Here is a 17,761-nt window from a genome sequence, read left to right as displayed (position 1 = left end):
AGCCAGAGCCCGTGGCTGGCATTTTCCCTTTTGCAGAGCCCTGCGCCTTGCCTGGTCCGGCCATAGCCTGCTGTTTCTCCTGGCACAATGGCGTTCCTGAGTTTGAGGTCATGCTTTTGGGAGGGTCCTAAGCGCTTCTGCTTGGTGAGACGCTGACCGGCTGCGCGTGACCTGGGAGCCCCGCAGGGAAGTCTGGAGGAGCTTGGCTATCCCTGGGCTCCCGCCTGGTCAGCAGCTCAGCCCCGGGCACACCGCGGCGGGGCTGCGACCCTGCGGACAGCCCCCTGGAGCTCTGCTGGGACTGGGGTGGGATATCTCTGACGCTGCTTCAGCAACGTCCTGGGAGTCAAACTCTCCGCGGGTGTGCGCGGTGCGCACGGAGACACCGGGCACGGACGGTGCGCGGGGTGCCCATCCTGGGGGCACGACGGGCACCGTCCGGCGGAGCTGCCGCGCCGCCTCCCGCAGGCCGGGGCGGGCGGGCGGGACACTCACCGGGCCCCGGGCCGGCAGCCGCCGCCGCCGTCCGTGCCGCGAAACCCCCGCACCCCCGGAGGCAGCAGGGCCGCCATAGCAGCGCGGCGCCCCGCCCGCCACGCCGTCTCGGCGCCATGACGCCACGCGCGGGCGGGGCCGGGCCGCGGCGCCCCGCCTTCCTCCTTCCGCCCGCCCTGCGCCTGCGCGCCCGCCGCCATCTTGTAGCGAGGCGTGTGCGGAGGCGGCGGCAGGTGAGAGGCGTTCGCGAGTACCGTCCCCGCTGTAGCGCGGCCCGGCCTCCTGCCGGGGCCCCGCACCGGCACCCGGCCTCCCCGTGGGCCCTGCCGCACTCCGCGCCCTCCTCATCCCCCCCAGCAGCGGCCTGGCCTCCCCTCAGGCCCCTGTGGAAGCCTCTTGGCGTCCGTCCTTCCGCAGCAGCCGGCACTCGGCCTCTCCGCCCTGTGTTCCCTGTCGCGGCGGCTTGGCTTTTCCCAGGGCCCCGTGACACCGGCCCCGTCGGCCCTCTCGTCCCAAGAGCGAGCAGCGGCTTCGCCGAGCCCCGTCAGCCGCCCGGTCGCAGCCCCCCAGCAGTGGCTTGGCCTTCCCGACCCGTACGGCAGGGAGCGCGACCTTCCCTGTCACCCTCTGGCAGCCCGCATCCCCATACCAGCCGTGTCCCCGGCCCCTACCGCAGGCCTGGCGCTGCTCTTCACCGGCCGAGCAGAGGGCGTTCCGGGCCCCCTGGCACTGATACCGGCCTGCTGCCGTGCTGGGGTGAGGGCCTCGTGGGAGGAACGTGCTTCCTAGGTGCAGCGAGGGAGCATTGCCCTGGCCTGTCTCCACAGGGGATGGGGTAGGAGGGGCTGGCTGTGGGTGAGACAGGGCTCACAAGCCTACAGATAACAAAGCTTTAGTGCTGCATGCTCGGGCGCCTTGGCCTTTTTGTGGTGGGGAGGGGAGTGGCCTTCACAGACTAGGCAGGCATTGGTAAGGAAGGTGTAGTAGAGGGATGAGCTAGGAGACTGAACTTAACCTGTCTTCGTTTCCCTCAGAGAGACCCTTTTTTGTTGGTCGTGTGCCTTTCTTTTCTGCTTCTTGCTGGCAGCATCCCTCCTGCCTGCAGCCCCTGACTTGCTGTCTCCCCTGTGACCTGCACTGTTTCACCATGTATCCAGTCACTGGCCTTTAACCTAGGCTGGCCACTTGTGGGGCTTGGAGCCCCACGGCTCTGTTTCTGTAATATACTTGAGCTGCTGCAAGTGAGCTGTGCCCGGGTTCATCATGTGCACGTTCTGGTGCAGCTCACAGGCTGCAGCTGTGGCTTCAGTTCCCGGTAACCTCAGCTCACCCATTTGTTCTCTGCTTTTCCCTGGGATGCTGCCTGTATTTTTCGCTTCACCCTGCCTTAACACCAGCCCTGTTGCTTTCATTGCTGGCTTGTCAGGGCGCAGGCTGCCCTGTGGCAGTATTCAGGCTGTAGGTACATGTGGAGAAAGACTGGGGGACAAGTGACTCCCTCAGCATGAGTAGGGCATTGTTGCTGATCTTTTGGATGTCCCTTTTCAGGATCCCCAACTCTTATAGCTTGGAGTGCCCTTTAGAGGAAAGGTTGTAGTTAATTGTGGTGAGAGTTCCTTTGCACAGCAGTTATAGTGGGAATTTGTGTTAATGGATCCATTTTCCTTTTCAACACTGCAGAATGGAGAACTATAAGAAGACCAAAATTGTGGAGAAACCTTGTCCTCTTCCTTTCACTGACCTGCCCCCTGATATTATTGAAATGAAAGTGAAGGATGGGAGCAAAATCAGAAATCTGATGGGCTATGCCATCGGCAAGATGGAGCTGGACTCGGTGAGGCAGATCCTTTTCACTGGCTCAGGCAAGGCCGTCAGCAAGACCATTACCTGTGTGGAAATCATGAAACGAAGGCTCAAGGAGCTGCACCAGATCACCAAAGTGCTCTTCAAACAGATCGAAGAGATCTGGGAACCTATTGTGCCCGAGGCAGGCCTCGATGCCTTGACAGTGAAGAGAAACATTCCTGCCATATGTGTTCTACTCAGCAAAGACGCCCTCGACCCTCAGGAGCCGGGATACCAGGCTCCAGGCTCTTTTGATGCCTTCTGGATCAAGACTCTTAAAGCAGAGTCGCAGGGCCAAATGAAGAGGAAGCAGGGTGGAGGCAGGGGAGCTGGCAGCACAGGAAAGCACCCTCGGTCCACTGGAGGAGCACCTGGGGAGTCTGGCGCAAAGTCCTGAGAGGAGAACGCTGTCTTTGGGTGTAGTTTGGGGGAGTTACGGAAAGAAGCCAGCTGCTGTAGCTGGAAAGCTGCTGCTGAACACGGGGGCTTGCAGAGTTGTTGGGGGAGGGCAGGAGAAATTCACTGCTTCAAAATGGATGTGACTGAAGCTGTCTGAAACTGTGTTTTGACAAGTTCCCTTGCCGAAGGCTGCCGGGCTGTACTCCTTAGCGTGCGGTTCTGGGAAGACCAGAGCTGCCTCTGCTGGAGCAAGGACTGTTGGTGTGTTGCCCGTGAGCTTTGGCGAGTGGCGGCTCAGTGCACGGGGTTTCAGCTGCTCGGGGTGGCGCGGCAGCCGAGACAGCAGGCGTGCGTGCTGTGCACTGCTCCTGTGGCAGCTGGAGGTGGCTCTTGCTGCCATACAAAGGAGTGATGGGACCCAGCATGGATTCCCCCGGCTGCCACCTGCGTTGCTGGAGGTTGTGAGTGGACAGTGGGACGCAGGGCTGGGTTGGCCGCTTGTTCCGTGCCTGAAAGTCCCGTTTGCTGCTGAGCCTGTCGGGCGGCTCGAACGTAGGACCGCAGGGATACAACTCTGTCTGCGGCTGTGTGCATGTAGCACCCTTTCTGTCCTCCTTTCACCTCGGTGGAGCTGATGGTTACACCTCCCTCTGCCAAAGTGGCAGGAGTCGACTCGTGTCGTAACCAGCCTGAAGTCCTGTAGCTGTGCGAGTGCCCTGGGGTGGTGGTAATGGTAAGCTCCAAAGGACCCTGTTCTTTCCCCTTTCTGCTCCTTTTTAGTGCACAGAGATGGGTTTAAAATAAAGTTTCCTCTTCGTGTAACGTGAAATTTGTCATGTTTTCCTCATCCCACTGGAGGTCACCCTGTAAGCGTTGCTGGTGGGGCTGCAGCTGCCGGCTGAAGCTTTGCACTTTGAGCTCTCCTTGAGGAAGAGGAGAGCTACTGCTCTGCTTTTTTTCCCCTCTCATGACTAAAAGCACGTTGACACAGGGGGAAGGTTTTCTTCCTGCCTTCACTGTTCACCTTTAATATCCAAGAAAGGTCAAGGTCGCTTTTTTTCCCAGGAAGATTTTTGGTATTCTTTCTTTTTCTTTTAAACCCACTAGAACGGCAGTCTTGGAAAGACTCAGCCCAAACTCCGCCGAGTGAGGCACAGAACAGAGTGTCTTTCCTTGCTCAGTAGTTTTCCTTCTGGAGCTGCCCTGGTAAGTAACGCTGGGCAGGAGGAAAGTGCTGTTCTCTGTGACAGACAGCTTTTTCCAGAACAACCCCGGCTCACGCGGTGTCCTGAGTGCGGGCTGTCTCACCTGCTTTTCCCGGGTCACTGCCTGTGTAGGTGAACTCCAGCTGGACCTGATGCTCTGTTTTGTGAAGTCAACAGGAAACAATAAAAGCATTTAGAGGAGGGATTTTTCCTAAATCCAGGGAGCGGGAGGGAAGTGGTGCGTTACCCATGCAACTCGATGCCTTCAAAGACAACTTCAGCACCCTCTTGTGCAGTGTGCAGACGCTTGCCTTGCATCAGCATGGTCTTTCTCACAGGCTGAGCACCTGGCATGAGCCAGGACAGTGCCAGGTCCTCGTGGTCCCATTGTGCTCTGCCCCACTGTTGTCCCTGGAGCTAATGATGTATGCGGGGAAATGCTTGGACCTCTCTGCTGTGCCAGTGCAGGGGAAACGGGGGGACAGGGCGGAGTTCTGCTGATTTATCTTTGTGATGTTTCCGGCTGCTGCTTCCTTAGTTCTAAGGAGGGGACTGCTTTTCTTGACTAATTAGCAGATTTGTGGTAAATGCTGAGGAAGGGTGCCGGAAGATGACTTCTGACATTGCAACAAGCCATGTGTGTGTTTGCTGTTAAAAACACCCTCTTAGCAGAGAACCACATCCTCAGATGGCTGGTGTATTCTGCCCTTGTGGTGGTGGCGGGCTTAAGGCCTTTCCGTCAAAGCTGCAAAGGGGTGTTTATTTTTGCTTCACCCTTAGAAAGTTACCCTCTGCTGACTGCAGCCACTCTCCCTTCTGGGTGCTCAGCCCCTGGCAGCGCTGGGGGAAGCGGACCTTCCCTTCCCCGGGATCAGAAAAGGCAGCAGCTGCCCATCTCGAACCTGTGAGCCCTGAGCAGCCAGTCGGGTCAGCCAGGAGAGGTCCCCAGCTCTCTTACGGGTCTGGTTTTCATCCCTTCTCCATCCAAGTGCCTCTTTCACCCGATGTGACACTCAGTGCAGGGGCTGCCCAGCCGGACAGGCCCCCTGCGCTCCGAGAGGCTGCAGCCACCAGGCAGACATGTGGCCTGGCCATCGCTTTTCTGAGCAGGTGCTGGGACCTGGTCTGTGAGGGTCTCCAGGAACCCCCACAGCCGTGGGGAGAGCCCTGCGCGTGCCTCCCAGCCACCTCCTCTGGGTGTCATGTCTGTGTCCTTCACCAGGAGCAATTCCCCTTTGGGGTGACAGCCCACACCAGGACATCTCTGGCTCCAGCTCCGTAAGGAGGCTGGCAGTTACAGCTCAGCAGGGGTGTGCCATGCCTGCACCTGGGGACAGGCTGCCCTGCGCCTCAGCTTCCCCCTGCACAGGGCAAGGAGGAGCTGGCTGTGCCTGCGAGAGTGCTGCTGCCCAGATTCCCGAGGCACTGAATGTCCCAGTCTGCCCTCCCCACGGACTGCGGTGGTACCTGTACCCCCCTGCCTGCCTGTGGCCCGCGTGTTCCGGCAGGGACCCCCAGCCCAGCCCCGGCCACTCCGTCCTCAGCATCCTCACACGTGTGCACCCGTGTGCACGGGGCCAGGGGGTGTGCGTGTGCACAGATGTGTGTGCACACGTGTACAGGAGCAGCGCAGGGCAGGCAGCAGCAGGTGGCTGAGGGCAGGACAAGACAGCACCAGGGAGAGCCCGGCAGTGGCCCCAGGGCTAGTCCGGGCAGGACCAGGCTGGGCTAGGCAGGCAGGGGCAAGCGTGAGCCACACGGGCAGGGAAGTACCGTCAGGGGCAGGAGAGGCAGTACGGGCAGGGCAGGGCCACCCTGGCGGACGAGCACAGCAGCACGGGCAGGGCGGGCAGGACCGATCGGCAGGGCGGGCAGGACGGAGCGACAGCACGGGCAGGGTGGGCAGGACGTGCCGGGCGGGCAGGGGTGCCCGGTAACACGGGCAGGGCGGTCAGGACGTGCCGGGCCGGGCAGGGGTGCATGGTAACGCGGGCAGGACGGGCAGGGCGGGTCAGGCGTGCCCGGTAACACCGGCAGGGCGGGCAGGACGGGCAGGGCGGGTCAGGTCAGGGGTGCCCGGTAACACGGGCAGGGTGGGCAGGGCGGGTCAGGTCAGGGGTGCCCGGTAACACGGGCAGGGTGGACAGGGCGGGTCAGGTCAGGGGTGCCCGGTAACACGGGCAGGACGTGCCGGGCGGGCAGGGTGCCCGGTAACACGGGCAGGGCGGGCAGCGATGCCCGATAACACGGGCAGCACCGGCAGGGCCAGGCTGGGCCGGCAGAGCGCGCGCTGCCTGGCGGCGCCTCGCGCTGCTCACGTGGGCGCCGGCCGAGGGGGCGGGCCCCGAGCCGAGAACTCGCCCAATGGCGAACGACCAGTGGGGAGCGGCCACCAATGAGCGGGGCGGGGGCGGGGCGCCACCTGGGCCCGCCCCCCGGTGCCGGCGGGAGGGAGCGGGCAGCGCGCGGGGCTGCGGCACCCACCGGGCGGCCCGCGGCGGGACCGCGCCCGGGGTCCGCACCGGCACCGCGGCCCCGCTCCGCACCGGCACCCCGCTCCGCACCGCGATCGCTGCACCGCGGCCTCACACCGGCACACCACTCCGCTCCGAGACGCCGCGCCGGGACCCCGCTCCGCACCGGGACCCGGCCCCGGCAGCGCCGCCCGGCCGCCAGCGGAGTCCCGGCGGTTGCCGGGGCGGAGCGGAGACAGGTAGGTAACGCCGGGGTCCCACGGCGGGAGGGCCGATCTGGCGGGACCTGTTGCTGCCCAGTGCCTCGCTGCGGGCCGGGGGCTCCGCGCGTGTCCCGCTCCTCGGCGGGGCGGGAGATTAGAGGCACCGGGACTTCCGAAACCGGGGCTCCGCCCGGCCTCCCAAGCAGGGTCTGCCTCGGCCCCCCACCTGTTGCCCGCCCAGCCACTCCTTCCATTTTGGGCTGCGAGACCTCGCAGTGGGGTCCAGGCAGCAGGAAAAGCCGGTGGAAGTTGGAAGAGGAGACGAGAGCTGGGACAAGGGCACCCAGTCACCCAGGGATGCCCCGGGGAGTAGGGGTTTGGGCCAGGGTAAGGCAATGGGTCTCACGCTGGGGACACCTCCAGCTTGGTGGCCCTTGCAGGGGATGGAGGGCACAGCTGGGGTGTGGGGCACTGGAAAGTTACCCCCAAACAGCGGCTGACCTGGGAGCTGCTGCAGTCTCCAAATCCCAGCAGAGCCCCTTGGGCTCTGAGGTCGCTGCTCATGAGGACCTGCACAGCCCGCCCTGAGGGGCTCGGGCAGCCTGTCCCCTCATGCCGGTGGTGATGCTGACTTTCTCACTTCCAGGTGCAGGAGGGAGGAGAGGGGTCCCTGTGTCCTCACTGCCCTGCCGGAGGAGGGGAAGCCTAGGGAAAACTGATCGATCCTTCCCAGTGGCGTGGTGAAGCCCAGGATGCAGCCGGGAGCAGCCAAACTGTGACGGGGCAACACCATCCCGCTGCCTGCTTGGCCCCAGCCCCATCCCGCTACCAGCACCACCGCCATCCCCTTTGTCCCCTGCCAATGCCGGCGGGTGAAGGCTGCGCGCTCGATCGCTGCACTGGCATCCCAAGCGTGGGGCCGAGCTGCGGGACCCACTTTTTCCCACAGGATAGGGGTGATGGGGGCTGCTCTCTCCACCGGAGCAGTTGTGGCAATTTCTTTTAACTGTATCATTGCATTGCTCATCCTCGTCCTCTTCCTCATCCTCTGTAAGGCCTGCAGGACCCCCTCGTGCCCCAAGAAGAGCCCAGCTTCTGACGCAGATGAAGCAAGGAATGAAGAGAAGTACCTGCTGCAGCCCTGAGCTGCTTGGGGATTCAGGTACTAGGCTGTGCCGAAGGAATTGCACCAGCCTGGATGACCACACTTGGACTGGGGTGCTGGACTGGGCAGGAAGACAACAGAGGGGATGCTGAGCTGCTCGCAGGGGCTGTGATACGGTGCACAGCCCTTTGCCTGTGTTGTTTTGGTGTGTGAAGTCTCTGCGGATGCCCACAGTGGCAGTGGGAATGGAGAGACAGCAGCCAGGGACGTGCTGTGGGGACAATCCTGCCTGTCTCGGTGACCAGCGAGCACAGAGAAACCCCTGCCCTCGAGCGCACCCCATGTTCGGGAACAGCCTGTGGGCTCCTCCCTGGTGCTGTGGGCCCTGGCCAGTGGCTACCATGTCGCAGACCTGAGAGGGACAGTCGGGGGCTTGGAGAGGAGAGGCAGCAGGGCTGGCACAGGTGCCTGTTCCCCAGCAGGCTGTCTGTCCCATGGTGGGATACGCCCAGGGGAATTGCAGCAGCCCTGGACCCATCAACAGAGTGGGATGTTACTGGTCCGGGTGTCTTTGGGGGTGGCCCTGAGGTCTCCTGTGTGCCCAGCCTCAGGAAGGCATTTGGCACCTGTCTGCCCCAGCAGCCAGTTTAATGAGCCATGAGAGGGTCTGCATGGTCTGTCTGTTTGTCCCCGGTCTGTTTGTCAACCCTTTCCAGCATTGGCACCAACACTGCCAGGCAAACAGTGCTCCTCCTCGCTGGGCTTGTGTCCCTGCCTGCCCTCATGCCTGCTCTCAGCCAAGGCCAGCCGGTGGGGTCTGACCCACCCACAGGCAGCAGACGTGCCCTCGTTGGCATCTCCATCCCCACTGAGAGCAGCCTCAGATGGCTTTTTGCTGGGTAGGTGGGAGACATGGACAGAGATGAGGGTGCTTGGCCGAACAGCAGTGAAGGGTCTCCCAGCCCTGTCGCTCCCTGTGGACCACAGCAGCTCTGTGGGGAGGGATGCTGGTGGTCTGGCTTGTCCCCAAGCCTGGCAGCTATCCTTCCCCGCCCTGCCTGCAGGTGCTGTGGGTTTTGGAGGGCTCTGCCCTACGCATCCTAGAGCCGAGCAATAGCCAAGGTCCCTGCTGGCACTGCGGCTGCAATAAAGGGGCAGAGGGCTGGGCTGCGCCAGGAGGGACGCTGGCAAGGGTCCCTGCGCAGGCTTGGCCAGGCTTGGCAGAGCCCGTGGTTCTTCCCCATGTCAGGTGTAGCTAATGCATCCCTTTGCAGCAGTGTTTTTACTAGACTAATAAACTGATTGTAGGACCCAGGTGGTGTCTCTGAGCTCTGCCCAGCGCCTGGAAAATCTGGGGGAGGCCACAAGGCTGAGAAGCGGCTGCCCCAGGGCTGGTGGCTGATGTCCCTGCAGGACTGCTGGTGGTTTACTGGGTGATGGTGACAAGGAAAGGCTCATGTCTGCATCCATCTGTGGCTTTTAAAAGCTGGGTGAGAAACCTGGCTGGCTGTTTCATACCTGCAGCATGTCTGCCTGGGCTGGGAGCATGTGGCTGTCAGCAGAGAGCAGACCCCAACTCCAGTGCTAGAGGCACCAGGGAGTTTGCAAGCTGTGGCTTAAGTTACAGGGACGCTTGCAAGGGATGCAGACCAGCTGAGCAGATGGAGGAGACTTGTCAGCACCCCTGCCTGGTGGAACAAGTGCTTCTGGTCCCCAGTCCTGGCAGCTGTGCACAAGGCTCCAGCGGTGAGAGCCCGTCCCTGCTCATCAGCATGCGGCAAGGCCACCACGGCTCCTGCTGCCACCGCAGCCACGTAGCAGCTAATCTCTCTGCCGCAAAGCACTAGAGCGGTGGGAAGGCTCTGCAAACCCCAGCATCCAGCCATTCCCATAGCTGCTGGCTGGACAGAGGTGGCCGAGTCCCATGCCAAACCTCCCTGGGAGACGAGAGCTGTGAGCATCTCAAAGCTGGTGGCTGGCAGCTGCTGTGATGTGCTGTCTGGAGTGATGGCACATCCCTCTCCCACAGCCATGGGGGTTCAGGCCAGGTCCCCAGCCACCTTCTGGCTTAGGTTGCCATCCCAAAACCCAGGGCTCCATGCGTGTCTGACTCCACAAATGGCTGTGGGGCTGCAGCTCGGGGATTAGTCTCTCTGGCCACTACTCACGGTGGGACTGGCTGGGCTTGGGGATAGTGCCAGTACGGCTAAGGTGACATGGGCTGGATCATCAAGCTGCAGCCCTGAGGTTTCCCTAGGGCTGGTGGGACCAGCCCTCACCTGGCCTCCATGGGGCTTCTACCCAGTGCAAGCCCAGCCAAGGGTGGGCAAGAGCTGAGGGCTGTGTGGCTCTGTGAGACCGAGCACAGTGAGGTCTGCCTGACCCCAGAGACAACTGCACACCGCAGCCTTCCCAGCATCTCTGTTTATTTGTCCGGGCACGAAGGCGAAGTGCTCCCGCTATGCAAAGAGCAGGTGGCACGGGGCCCGTGCCCTGCATGCCAAGCAGCCGCTAATCAAAGCCGGGCTTGTTCGGCTGGCGGGCCCTGGCAGAGCCATCGTTCCCCCCGCTCACTTCCCTGCCTTGCTCTCCGGCTCTCTCACCAGGTTAAGCAGCTTGTCCAGCTTTGCGATTTCCACCTCGGGGCCCTTCTTAACCTCCTGGCCTTTCTTCTCCTGCAAAGAGACCAAGTGAGGCAGAGCTGTGAGCAGGGAGGACAGTGGGGACAGGGGAGTCCAGTGCCGGAGGGATGCTGGGTGGGGGTGAGATCTGGCACAGAGTGAGATGCTGGGGATGCTGTGTTCCAGCTCTCAGCCCTGGCCAAGGGCTGATCCACAGGGGGACACATCTACCTGTCCCTGTATTTTAAGCTAAAGGTGCCATGAGATGTGTAAAAGACTCCATGGGCTGGAGAAGGGTGGTAAGGAAGGGGTTGGGAGTGGATCTGTTGATCCACAGCAACACCAGCCCTTTTCTGCCTCTCTCTTCCCAGCCCTTCTCAGACTCATGGGATTGAACCGCCCTCTAAGCCTTCCCACTTCTCTCGCAGATCCCAGGGAGGTCCAGGCGTGCATGACTCCAAGGGCAGTGACCACAATGCAGATATCCAAAGCTCTCCAGAATGGTCCCACCATGCCTGTCCCATGCCAGTGCTCCTGGGCAGAGGCAGCATCAGGAGTGGGTATTGGCCCTTTTGCACCCAAATGGCTTTTTTCAGGAGGGCAGGTGGGTGCTGAGAGCCCCTAACCTGGGAGGAGAAGTGAGTCAGGTCTCCCAGGTGGGCTGTTAGCTCCTCACTGAGGCTCTCCTGCCCCTGGGCACACCCTGAGCATCCCATGGGACAGCCCTATGCCTCATTGCACACCGCTGTGCCACCCGCAATGCATGCCCCAGCATGGGCAAGGAGGACAAGCCCTTCCCACAGTCCCCCAGCACCTGTCCCAACCCCTCCAGCAACTTCGTCGCTGGGTGCTAGAGCAAACTTCCAGCATCTTGGGAGAAATCACATAGCACATGGGAAATAGGCCTGTCTGGTTCAGTCCTCACTTGCTTGGGAGTAGCAGGAGCTTCCAGGTCTGGTGGGAGAGATGTCCCTGCTAAGGGTACCAGTGGCACCCAATGCTTTAGGCAGAGTGTGTACCCCACGCTGTGGGGCTACAGCATCAGTGGTTGCTCTTGTTGGAACTCGGGAGCTTTGGGAAAGTGATAACCAGGTTTGGGATCTCCAGGTACGCACCATGGCAGACACAACTACAGCAGAGGAATTTTCCAACCTGCATTCAGCCCGCTAAGCCCTTCTGCAATTGGTCATCTACCCTGTGGGGTTCCTCCAAAGCAGCATCCCCCCAGTTGCTGCATCCTGTCGCTCAGTGCTGCCTTCTGTTCACAGCCTTCCCCTTCAACAGCCTGCCAGCTTTTGCCTTGCCTCTAGATTTGGGGTAGGTCCCTGCTTCTGGGCTGGGAAGCTCCTCTGTGCCCAGCATGGCTCTGGGCACCCCAGAAAGCAGATGGCAACCACGGGCAAGCAGGAGGGCTGGTACCCAGTCTGACAGGCAGGCTCAGGAGAGGTGCCAGCAGGTCCCCAACACAGTGGCACAGCAAGGGGGAACATCACCAACCAGGCTTGGAGGCAGCCCATGGAGAACTGGTGTGCCAGCTCCACCTAGCATCTTCAAAGCGTGGCCTCTGCATGGGAATACTCTTGGGAGGCCAAGACAGCACAGCTCATGGGGTTTGGGCAGAGAGGCCACTTGCTTTCCTCTCTCCCCACTTAGAAAAGATCAATTCTTCTGCTGAATCAGCTCCTCTAATGGACCCGGGTTCAGCAATTACAAACATGCACCTTTCCTTTGGCGCTGGAAAAAAACGCTGGGACACAAAAGAGAAAGTTGAAGGGCTGCAGGGATCTTGCTACATTTCTCTAGCAAATGTGGGCGTGACTGAAGGCAGCGATTGCCGGGAAAGAAGTCCCAGGGGATCCCTGAGCTGCTCCCTGTCCCAGCCCAGCACAACTCCGACAGAGTAGGGGTTTCCTTGGCTGCCGGAGGGCATGGCTGGGATGAAAGCAGCTCTGCGGGCTGCGAAAGGGGACATACGGAAACACCTCTTCTCCTGAGAAGACAGCCCTGCTCCTTGCCTGAGCACTGGGATGAGCCAGGGTTGTTTTTATTTACAGAGTCCATGGATTGCATGCCAGGATGGTGCTGGTTTGTATTACTGCTGCTAAGTGAGCAACGCCCTTCATGGCTCCGGTCCGGGCAGGCACTGGGAGCGATGTTTGTACTAACGGTCCGTGTCACAGCCGAGCATCTCTCTGAGCAAGAGCGTTGGGATAAACACAGCTGCTCAGGGTATTTCGGGACTTAGCTATTTCTGCAGAAAAGCTGCTTTGCTGTCTGACGGCATTCAAAACACTCCCTTTGGCACCCTGCGTCACACGCAGCACAATACACAGATCCTTGGGACAGGCTAAAGGGGCAACTGCTTTCATCATCCAGGAAAAGGAGATGCTGAAGCCATCTGCCATTGACCTACCTCCATCCCAAGCCCTTTGTTCTCCCCACTGGAAGAGTCAGGGAGAGTACCTGACAGATGTCTTCCAGGTCCATGGGACCGTGTCTGAGCCTTGCTGAAGTCACCAGCCACAGGCAAGGCTCAGCTCCTAGTCACCAGGCTGTCCCTAAAACCTTGACTTTCACACTAGCTCAGCTCCTTTGGTGCTTCTGAGCAAGCTGCAACAAAGCCACACGTAAGCCTGTAATGAGCCGTAACCGAACCAGAGCCCTAATTTAACGCCACATAACCAGGCAAGCAGGATGACACAGGGAAGGAAAATTATAATGTCCTTTCGGGGGCACTGGAATGGAAAGTTTCCCTTTATTGCTCCATCTGCTTTTCCTGGGGCGGCTGTGCATTTGAGCTGGCTGGGCCACTGCAGACTGGCTGATGGAACCACCGTGGCACCAAGGCATCCGCTTGGATGCACATGGCAGCTTCCTACAAATCCAGGAGCTTCACCTGCATCAGGTCTCCCAGGAGCAGCCCTTCTTGGAGCAGAGCTGTTGCAATTTCCTGGAGCGTGCACTCGTGTGAGGTGAGGAAGCACCACGTCCACGTGCGGCTGCTGACGGGCACTCCCTTCCAATGAATGCTGAGGACAGGTGGAAAGGGCATTCATGGGCCTCTGCCACTGGGCATGTAGCTGAGCCCATCCTCTGCCTGCATCCCTGCTTAGATTGGATCCATGGGGCTCATCAGGAGTTGAAAGGGAGCCAGGGCAGAGCATTTCTCCCCGTGAAGCTGACAGATGCAGAGCTGAGCTTATATGGGAGGTCTGTCCCCAAGGAGCTCATTGAACGGGTACCAGAGCTGCTCACAGAAGCGTTTGCATTGATTTTATCATTAACGGTTCCCAGCAGGAGAGCAAATGTCTTGGGTGAAACGGTGATGAAGGATATGTCAGGAGAGCTCATTGCAGGGGCAGAAAAGGCTGGGCGTGGGCATGGGCATGGACTCTGGCCCACTGACGGGGCTTGACTCCTGGGAGGTGAGATGGGGAGGAGACCCCCTACATGTCTCCATGCTGCTATGTTCATTGCCAAGTCCACCATTGCCCTCACCCTCCCTTTGCCTTGTGCCTGGGCTCCGCTCTGGCTCTCCAGGCAGGGAAAATGAGGCACTGGGCTCCTGGCTTTATTGGCAGTGCAGGCACAACTGCTGCAGGACCCTTGTTGGTCCTCTCAGGCCCAAAGGGGAGTATTGACCTCAGAAGCAAAGAAAGAGGTAGGTGAAGATGACTGAAGTGTAGTGCCGGGGGTGAGGGCAGGGCGAGGACAAGGATGAGGACAAGGATGAATATGAGGATGAGGACAAAGACTGGCTATTTGAAGACCCCAGATCCATCACCCTGGGATCCCCAGCCCCAGCCCTTCCCACGCTGGCACATACTGAACTCTACATCCAGTATATGGGAGTCATTTAAACTGGATTCCCTGCGTCTTGGCTGATGCCTTCATTCCCTTGCTGAACAGTAAACTGCCAATAAAACTCTCCCATAAAAGCCACGATGCTGACACTTTTCAGCATCATTTTTTTTTTCCCATTGGTGGAATAATCGTAAAACATCTGCTGTAAGGTTCTGATTAAACAAAGCAAAACATGTTTATGTTTTAAAGTAGTCAGGAAGTTAACCATGCTGCCACGAACATAAATAGAAAAGTCCCCATAACTTCCCCGGGAGCAGAGGAGACTCTTCCCGCTGCTGAGTCCTGGCCAAGGCGCACAAGCCTGGCTCTGCCCTGCTGTTGTCATGACACTGATAGTCCCAGCCTCTGACATTCCTGACAGGATGGGATTCTGGGCATAACCATGCTGGGACAGGATCAGGCCACTTTACAAAGCAGCCCAGTGAACTAGGACACCAGCTTCCTATGCGTAAAGAGTTTAAGCTTTTACAGAATGATTTTGAAGGTGGTGAGAAGATCCAAGCCACCAATGGGGCTGCCCAAAACTCCTATCCTTATTACCCTCAGTGGGAAGGGGAACACAGCCTACAAGGACTTCGGAGGTACGCCGCTTCTGGAGGAGACTGAGAGGTAGGTCAAGGTGACACCACCAGGGTAAGGGCTCCTCCATCTGCACAACATGCCAGAGATGGGTCCAGTGAAATCAATCAGTGAAAGCAAATAAAAGACTTCTCTGGAGCATTTCTGTTGGGAAGACCAAGGAAATCCAAACTCCTTCATGAACACAGCAAGATTTTCATCGTTGGCTCTCTGGGCCACCAACCAAACACGCGTCAATGGGAGCGTGATACGACCTGCAGTCCTGAAGCCTTCAAAAACCTACACTGTCATGGTCCTATGGCAACCCCGATGCTGTTGTATAGCAGGTGAAGCTGGAGTTACGCTGAGCTGTGCCAGGATGACTTTTGGGCTTGCAAGAAGTCCATTTACACACAGCAGCAACGTGCTTACAACCACGGAGAGCCTCGAGTCACGCTCGCAGCCCGATCTGACAGCATTGCTCCTGGCCCACAGAAGGATTAGCTGACAGACTGGAGATAAGGATTTAGGTTTATTTTGCTACTGTTTGGAAATAAATGACGCAGGAAATGTTCTGCTTGCAGGGAATGAAACCAGCAGAAAAGCCCAGGGGATGGCTCGGTTGTTCAGGCATCAGCAACCATGCAGGATCACCTGCCCCAAAGATGTTCGTCCCTCCAGCTTCAACTAAAACCTGTTCTGTTCAGGGCAAGCACTCTCTACGCTCCAGCTCACATATTTGACTCAGAGATTTCTGCTAGCATCTGCACGAGACCGTGCCAAGGCACAGCAGGGAAGACAGGTCTTGTGGCCCCAGATGACCTGCTCTTGCTTGCTGGAAGACCCCAGTGAAGCCACTGGAACTGGCACAGACACAGTGCTGGAACCAGCCTGTGGCTCAGCAGCACACATCTGCTAGTAAAGGTGTGGGAGCAAAGATCAGCGATACCTGCCAGGCAGGAGGTGCAAACAAAACTGGATCAGACCTTGAAGGGGCTTGGATTATCACTGGGAATAACCCAGAAGGAATTGGGTGACACTCAGGGATGTGAGCAGGGGTCACCTGTATCTAAATGGTGGGTACTCACCTGCAGCATGGCACAGGGCTGGCTGGTTTACAAAGAACCATGAGAGAGGGAAGAGATCATTTATAGAATCATAGAATGGTTTGGGTTGGAAGGGACCTTCAAGATCCAAGTTCCAACTCCCCTGCCACAGGCAGGGACACCTTCCAATAGTGCTGGTTGCTCAAACCCTCATCCAGCCTGGCCCTGAACACTTCCAGGGATGGGGCATTCACAGGTTCTCTGGGCGACCTGTCCCAGTGCCTCACCACCCTCAGAGCGAAGAATTTCTTTCTTAGATCTAATCTAAATCTCCCCTCTTTCAGTTTAAAGCCATTGCCCCTTGTCCTATCACTACACGCCCTTGTAAAAAGTCCCTCTCCAGCTTTCTTTTAGGCTTCCTTTAGGTACTGGAAGGCTGCTGGAAGGTCTCCCTGGAGCCTTCTCTTCTCCAGGCTGAACAACCCCAACTCTCTCAGCCTCACCTCAGAGGAGAGGTGCTCCAGCCCTCGGATCATCTTTGTGGCCCTCCTCTGGACCCACTCCAACAGCTCCATGTCCTTCTTGTGTTGGGGGTCTCAGAGATGAACGCATTTGATGGAAAGGATGGGCTCCACAGCAGCTGAGAGCTAATAGCAAGGTCAGACCCTCATCCGTGGCCATCAGGGATGACAGCCGTCACCACAGCTCGGCGTGTGCTCTGCCAGAGGTTGTCTGGGACCTCACACCCTTGCCCTAGCCCCTCGCAGTGTTCTCTGGCCAAGCAGAAGACGTGCATACAGAAGGAGCCAAACCCTTCCCCATGGGTTTCAGCAGCCTCTGGCAAAACCTGGAGGAGTTTGGCTTTTGCTTTCCTGCTGATCAGAGCCATGGTGTGATCTCTACTGACCCTCAGCAAGGAGCTCAGGAAATACTAAACAGCGAGCCTTCAAAGCATGTTGTGGCAAGTTGTGCTAACAGGATTTAATGAAGCATCGGCAGTGCCCTCTGGAAGCACTTGCTAGCTGGCCTAATCCAGCTGTATACCCTGGCTGAGCACAGGAAGCTGTCAAACTGCTTAGCCCACCTCAGAGCGACCACGGTGTGGAGCCTGGCCTCACTGGCCCTGGGTGCAGGGGAGCATGAGAAGGGTGCTGATGGGCACTGCAGGGTGCAGGATAGGCAAGACCAGGCTCATCTGAGGGCTAAGAAAGGCTCAGCACCAGGCTCTTCTGCTTGGGCCACTGACAAAGTGATTTGGCTCCCAGCCACGATGAACGTTCCCTGTTCTTGCTAACTCCAGAGCCACAAGCAACATCTCTTACACACCACTAATTTAGGCACCTAAATATAGCCATAAGAAGACCACATTTTGCAACCATGCATGAAAACTTCAGTGAGCAAGGCCAAGCTGAGCACAGACAGGGCCCGTGGCAGTCCTCACAGCTCCTCTGAACCGGGCATTACAATGACTGATGAACTCCTTCTGAACTTACTCCAGCATCAGCTGCAGAAACCCACCAAAACCATCTAAAACAGTTGGTCTTCTGCCTTTTCTGTATCTGACTCTTAGAGATTCAAAACAGGGATGTGCTCATGATCCTCAGTTCACATATCACCAAAAAAAAAATCTTTAAATTGAAGGATAAATTTTAAAGTCATCCAAAGACATTATGGTCTGAAACAGGCCAAATGAGCAAATATCCTTAACTCTGCCCTCAGCAATAGGGCTTCTGCTCCTTCAGGAGGTCACACTGGCTTTTGGCAGCCCTTAGGACAATTTGGTTGCATAATTTTGCTGAGCAGTGTGTGTGATGAAGAACAGCTTTGCTTTCGGGCATCGTTACCTTCAGTCACTGAGACAAGCCAATAGCAGTTGCCTCGAACGGAGCAACCTGGTGAGATGATAAAACTCCTCACAAGGTGCATGGAAAAGATTTTCAGTCATA

General features: G+C 58.5%; 3 protein-coding genes across 3 annotated transcripts in view; 2 read left to right on the top strand and 1 right to left on the bottom strand.

The window, feature by feature from the left end:
• The first annotated feature begins 688 nt into the window (after positions 1 to 688).
• Positions 689 to 3,548, top strand: RPP25L (ribonuclease P/MRP subunit p25 like). The gene is made up of 2 exons (XM_086629521.1): positions 689 to 728; positions 2,176 to 3,548. The coding sequence occupies exon 2, from the start codon at positions 2,177 to 2,179 to the stop codon at positions 2,735 to 2,737; it is 561 nt and encodes a 186-aa protein (XP_086485647.1). The 5' UTR covers positions 689 to 728; position 2,176; the 3' UTR covers positions 2,738 to 3,548.
• A 4,032-nt stretch (positions 3,549 to 7,580) lies between these two features.
• Positions 7,581 to 7,766, top strand: ENHO (energy homeostasis associated). The gene has a single exon (XM_009989002.1). It carries the CDS (start codon positions 7,581 to 7,583, stop codon positions 7,764 to 7,766), a length of 186 nt encoding a protein of 61 aa, XP_009987304.1.
• Positions 7,767 to 10,296: 2,530 nt separating this feature from the next.
• The window catches only part of DNAI1 (dynein axonemal intermediate chain 1), a 174,537-nt gene continuing 167,072 nt past the window's right edge, over positions 10,297 to 17,761 (bottom strand). The window contains exon 21 of the mRNA XM_086629225.1: positions 10,297 to 10,401. Coding sequence (XP_086485351.1) covers positions 10,297 to 10,401 — 105 coding nt within the window. The remainder of the gene's footprint in view (positions 10,402 to 17,761) is intronic.

The sequence above is a fragment of the Tauraco erythrolophus genome, chromosome Z, assembly GCF_009769465.1.
Source record: "Tauraco erythrolophus isolate bTauEry1 chromosome Z, bTauEry1.pri, whole genome shotgun sequence".
NCBI classification, from domain to species: domain Eukaryota; kingdom Metazoa; phylum Chordata; class Aves; order Musophagiformes; family Musophagidae; genus Tauraco; species Tauraco erythrolophus.
The sequence above is the reverse complement of the archived record's forward strand: the minus strand, read 5'-3'. Positions and strand labels throughout refer to the sequence as shown.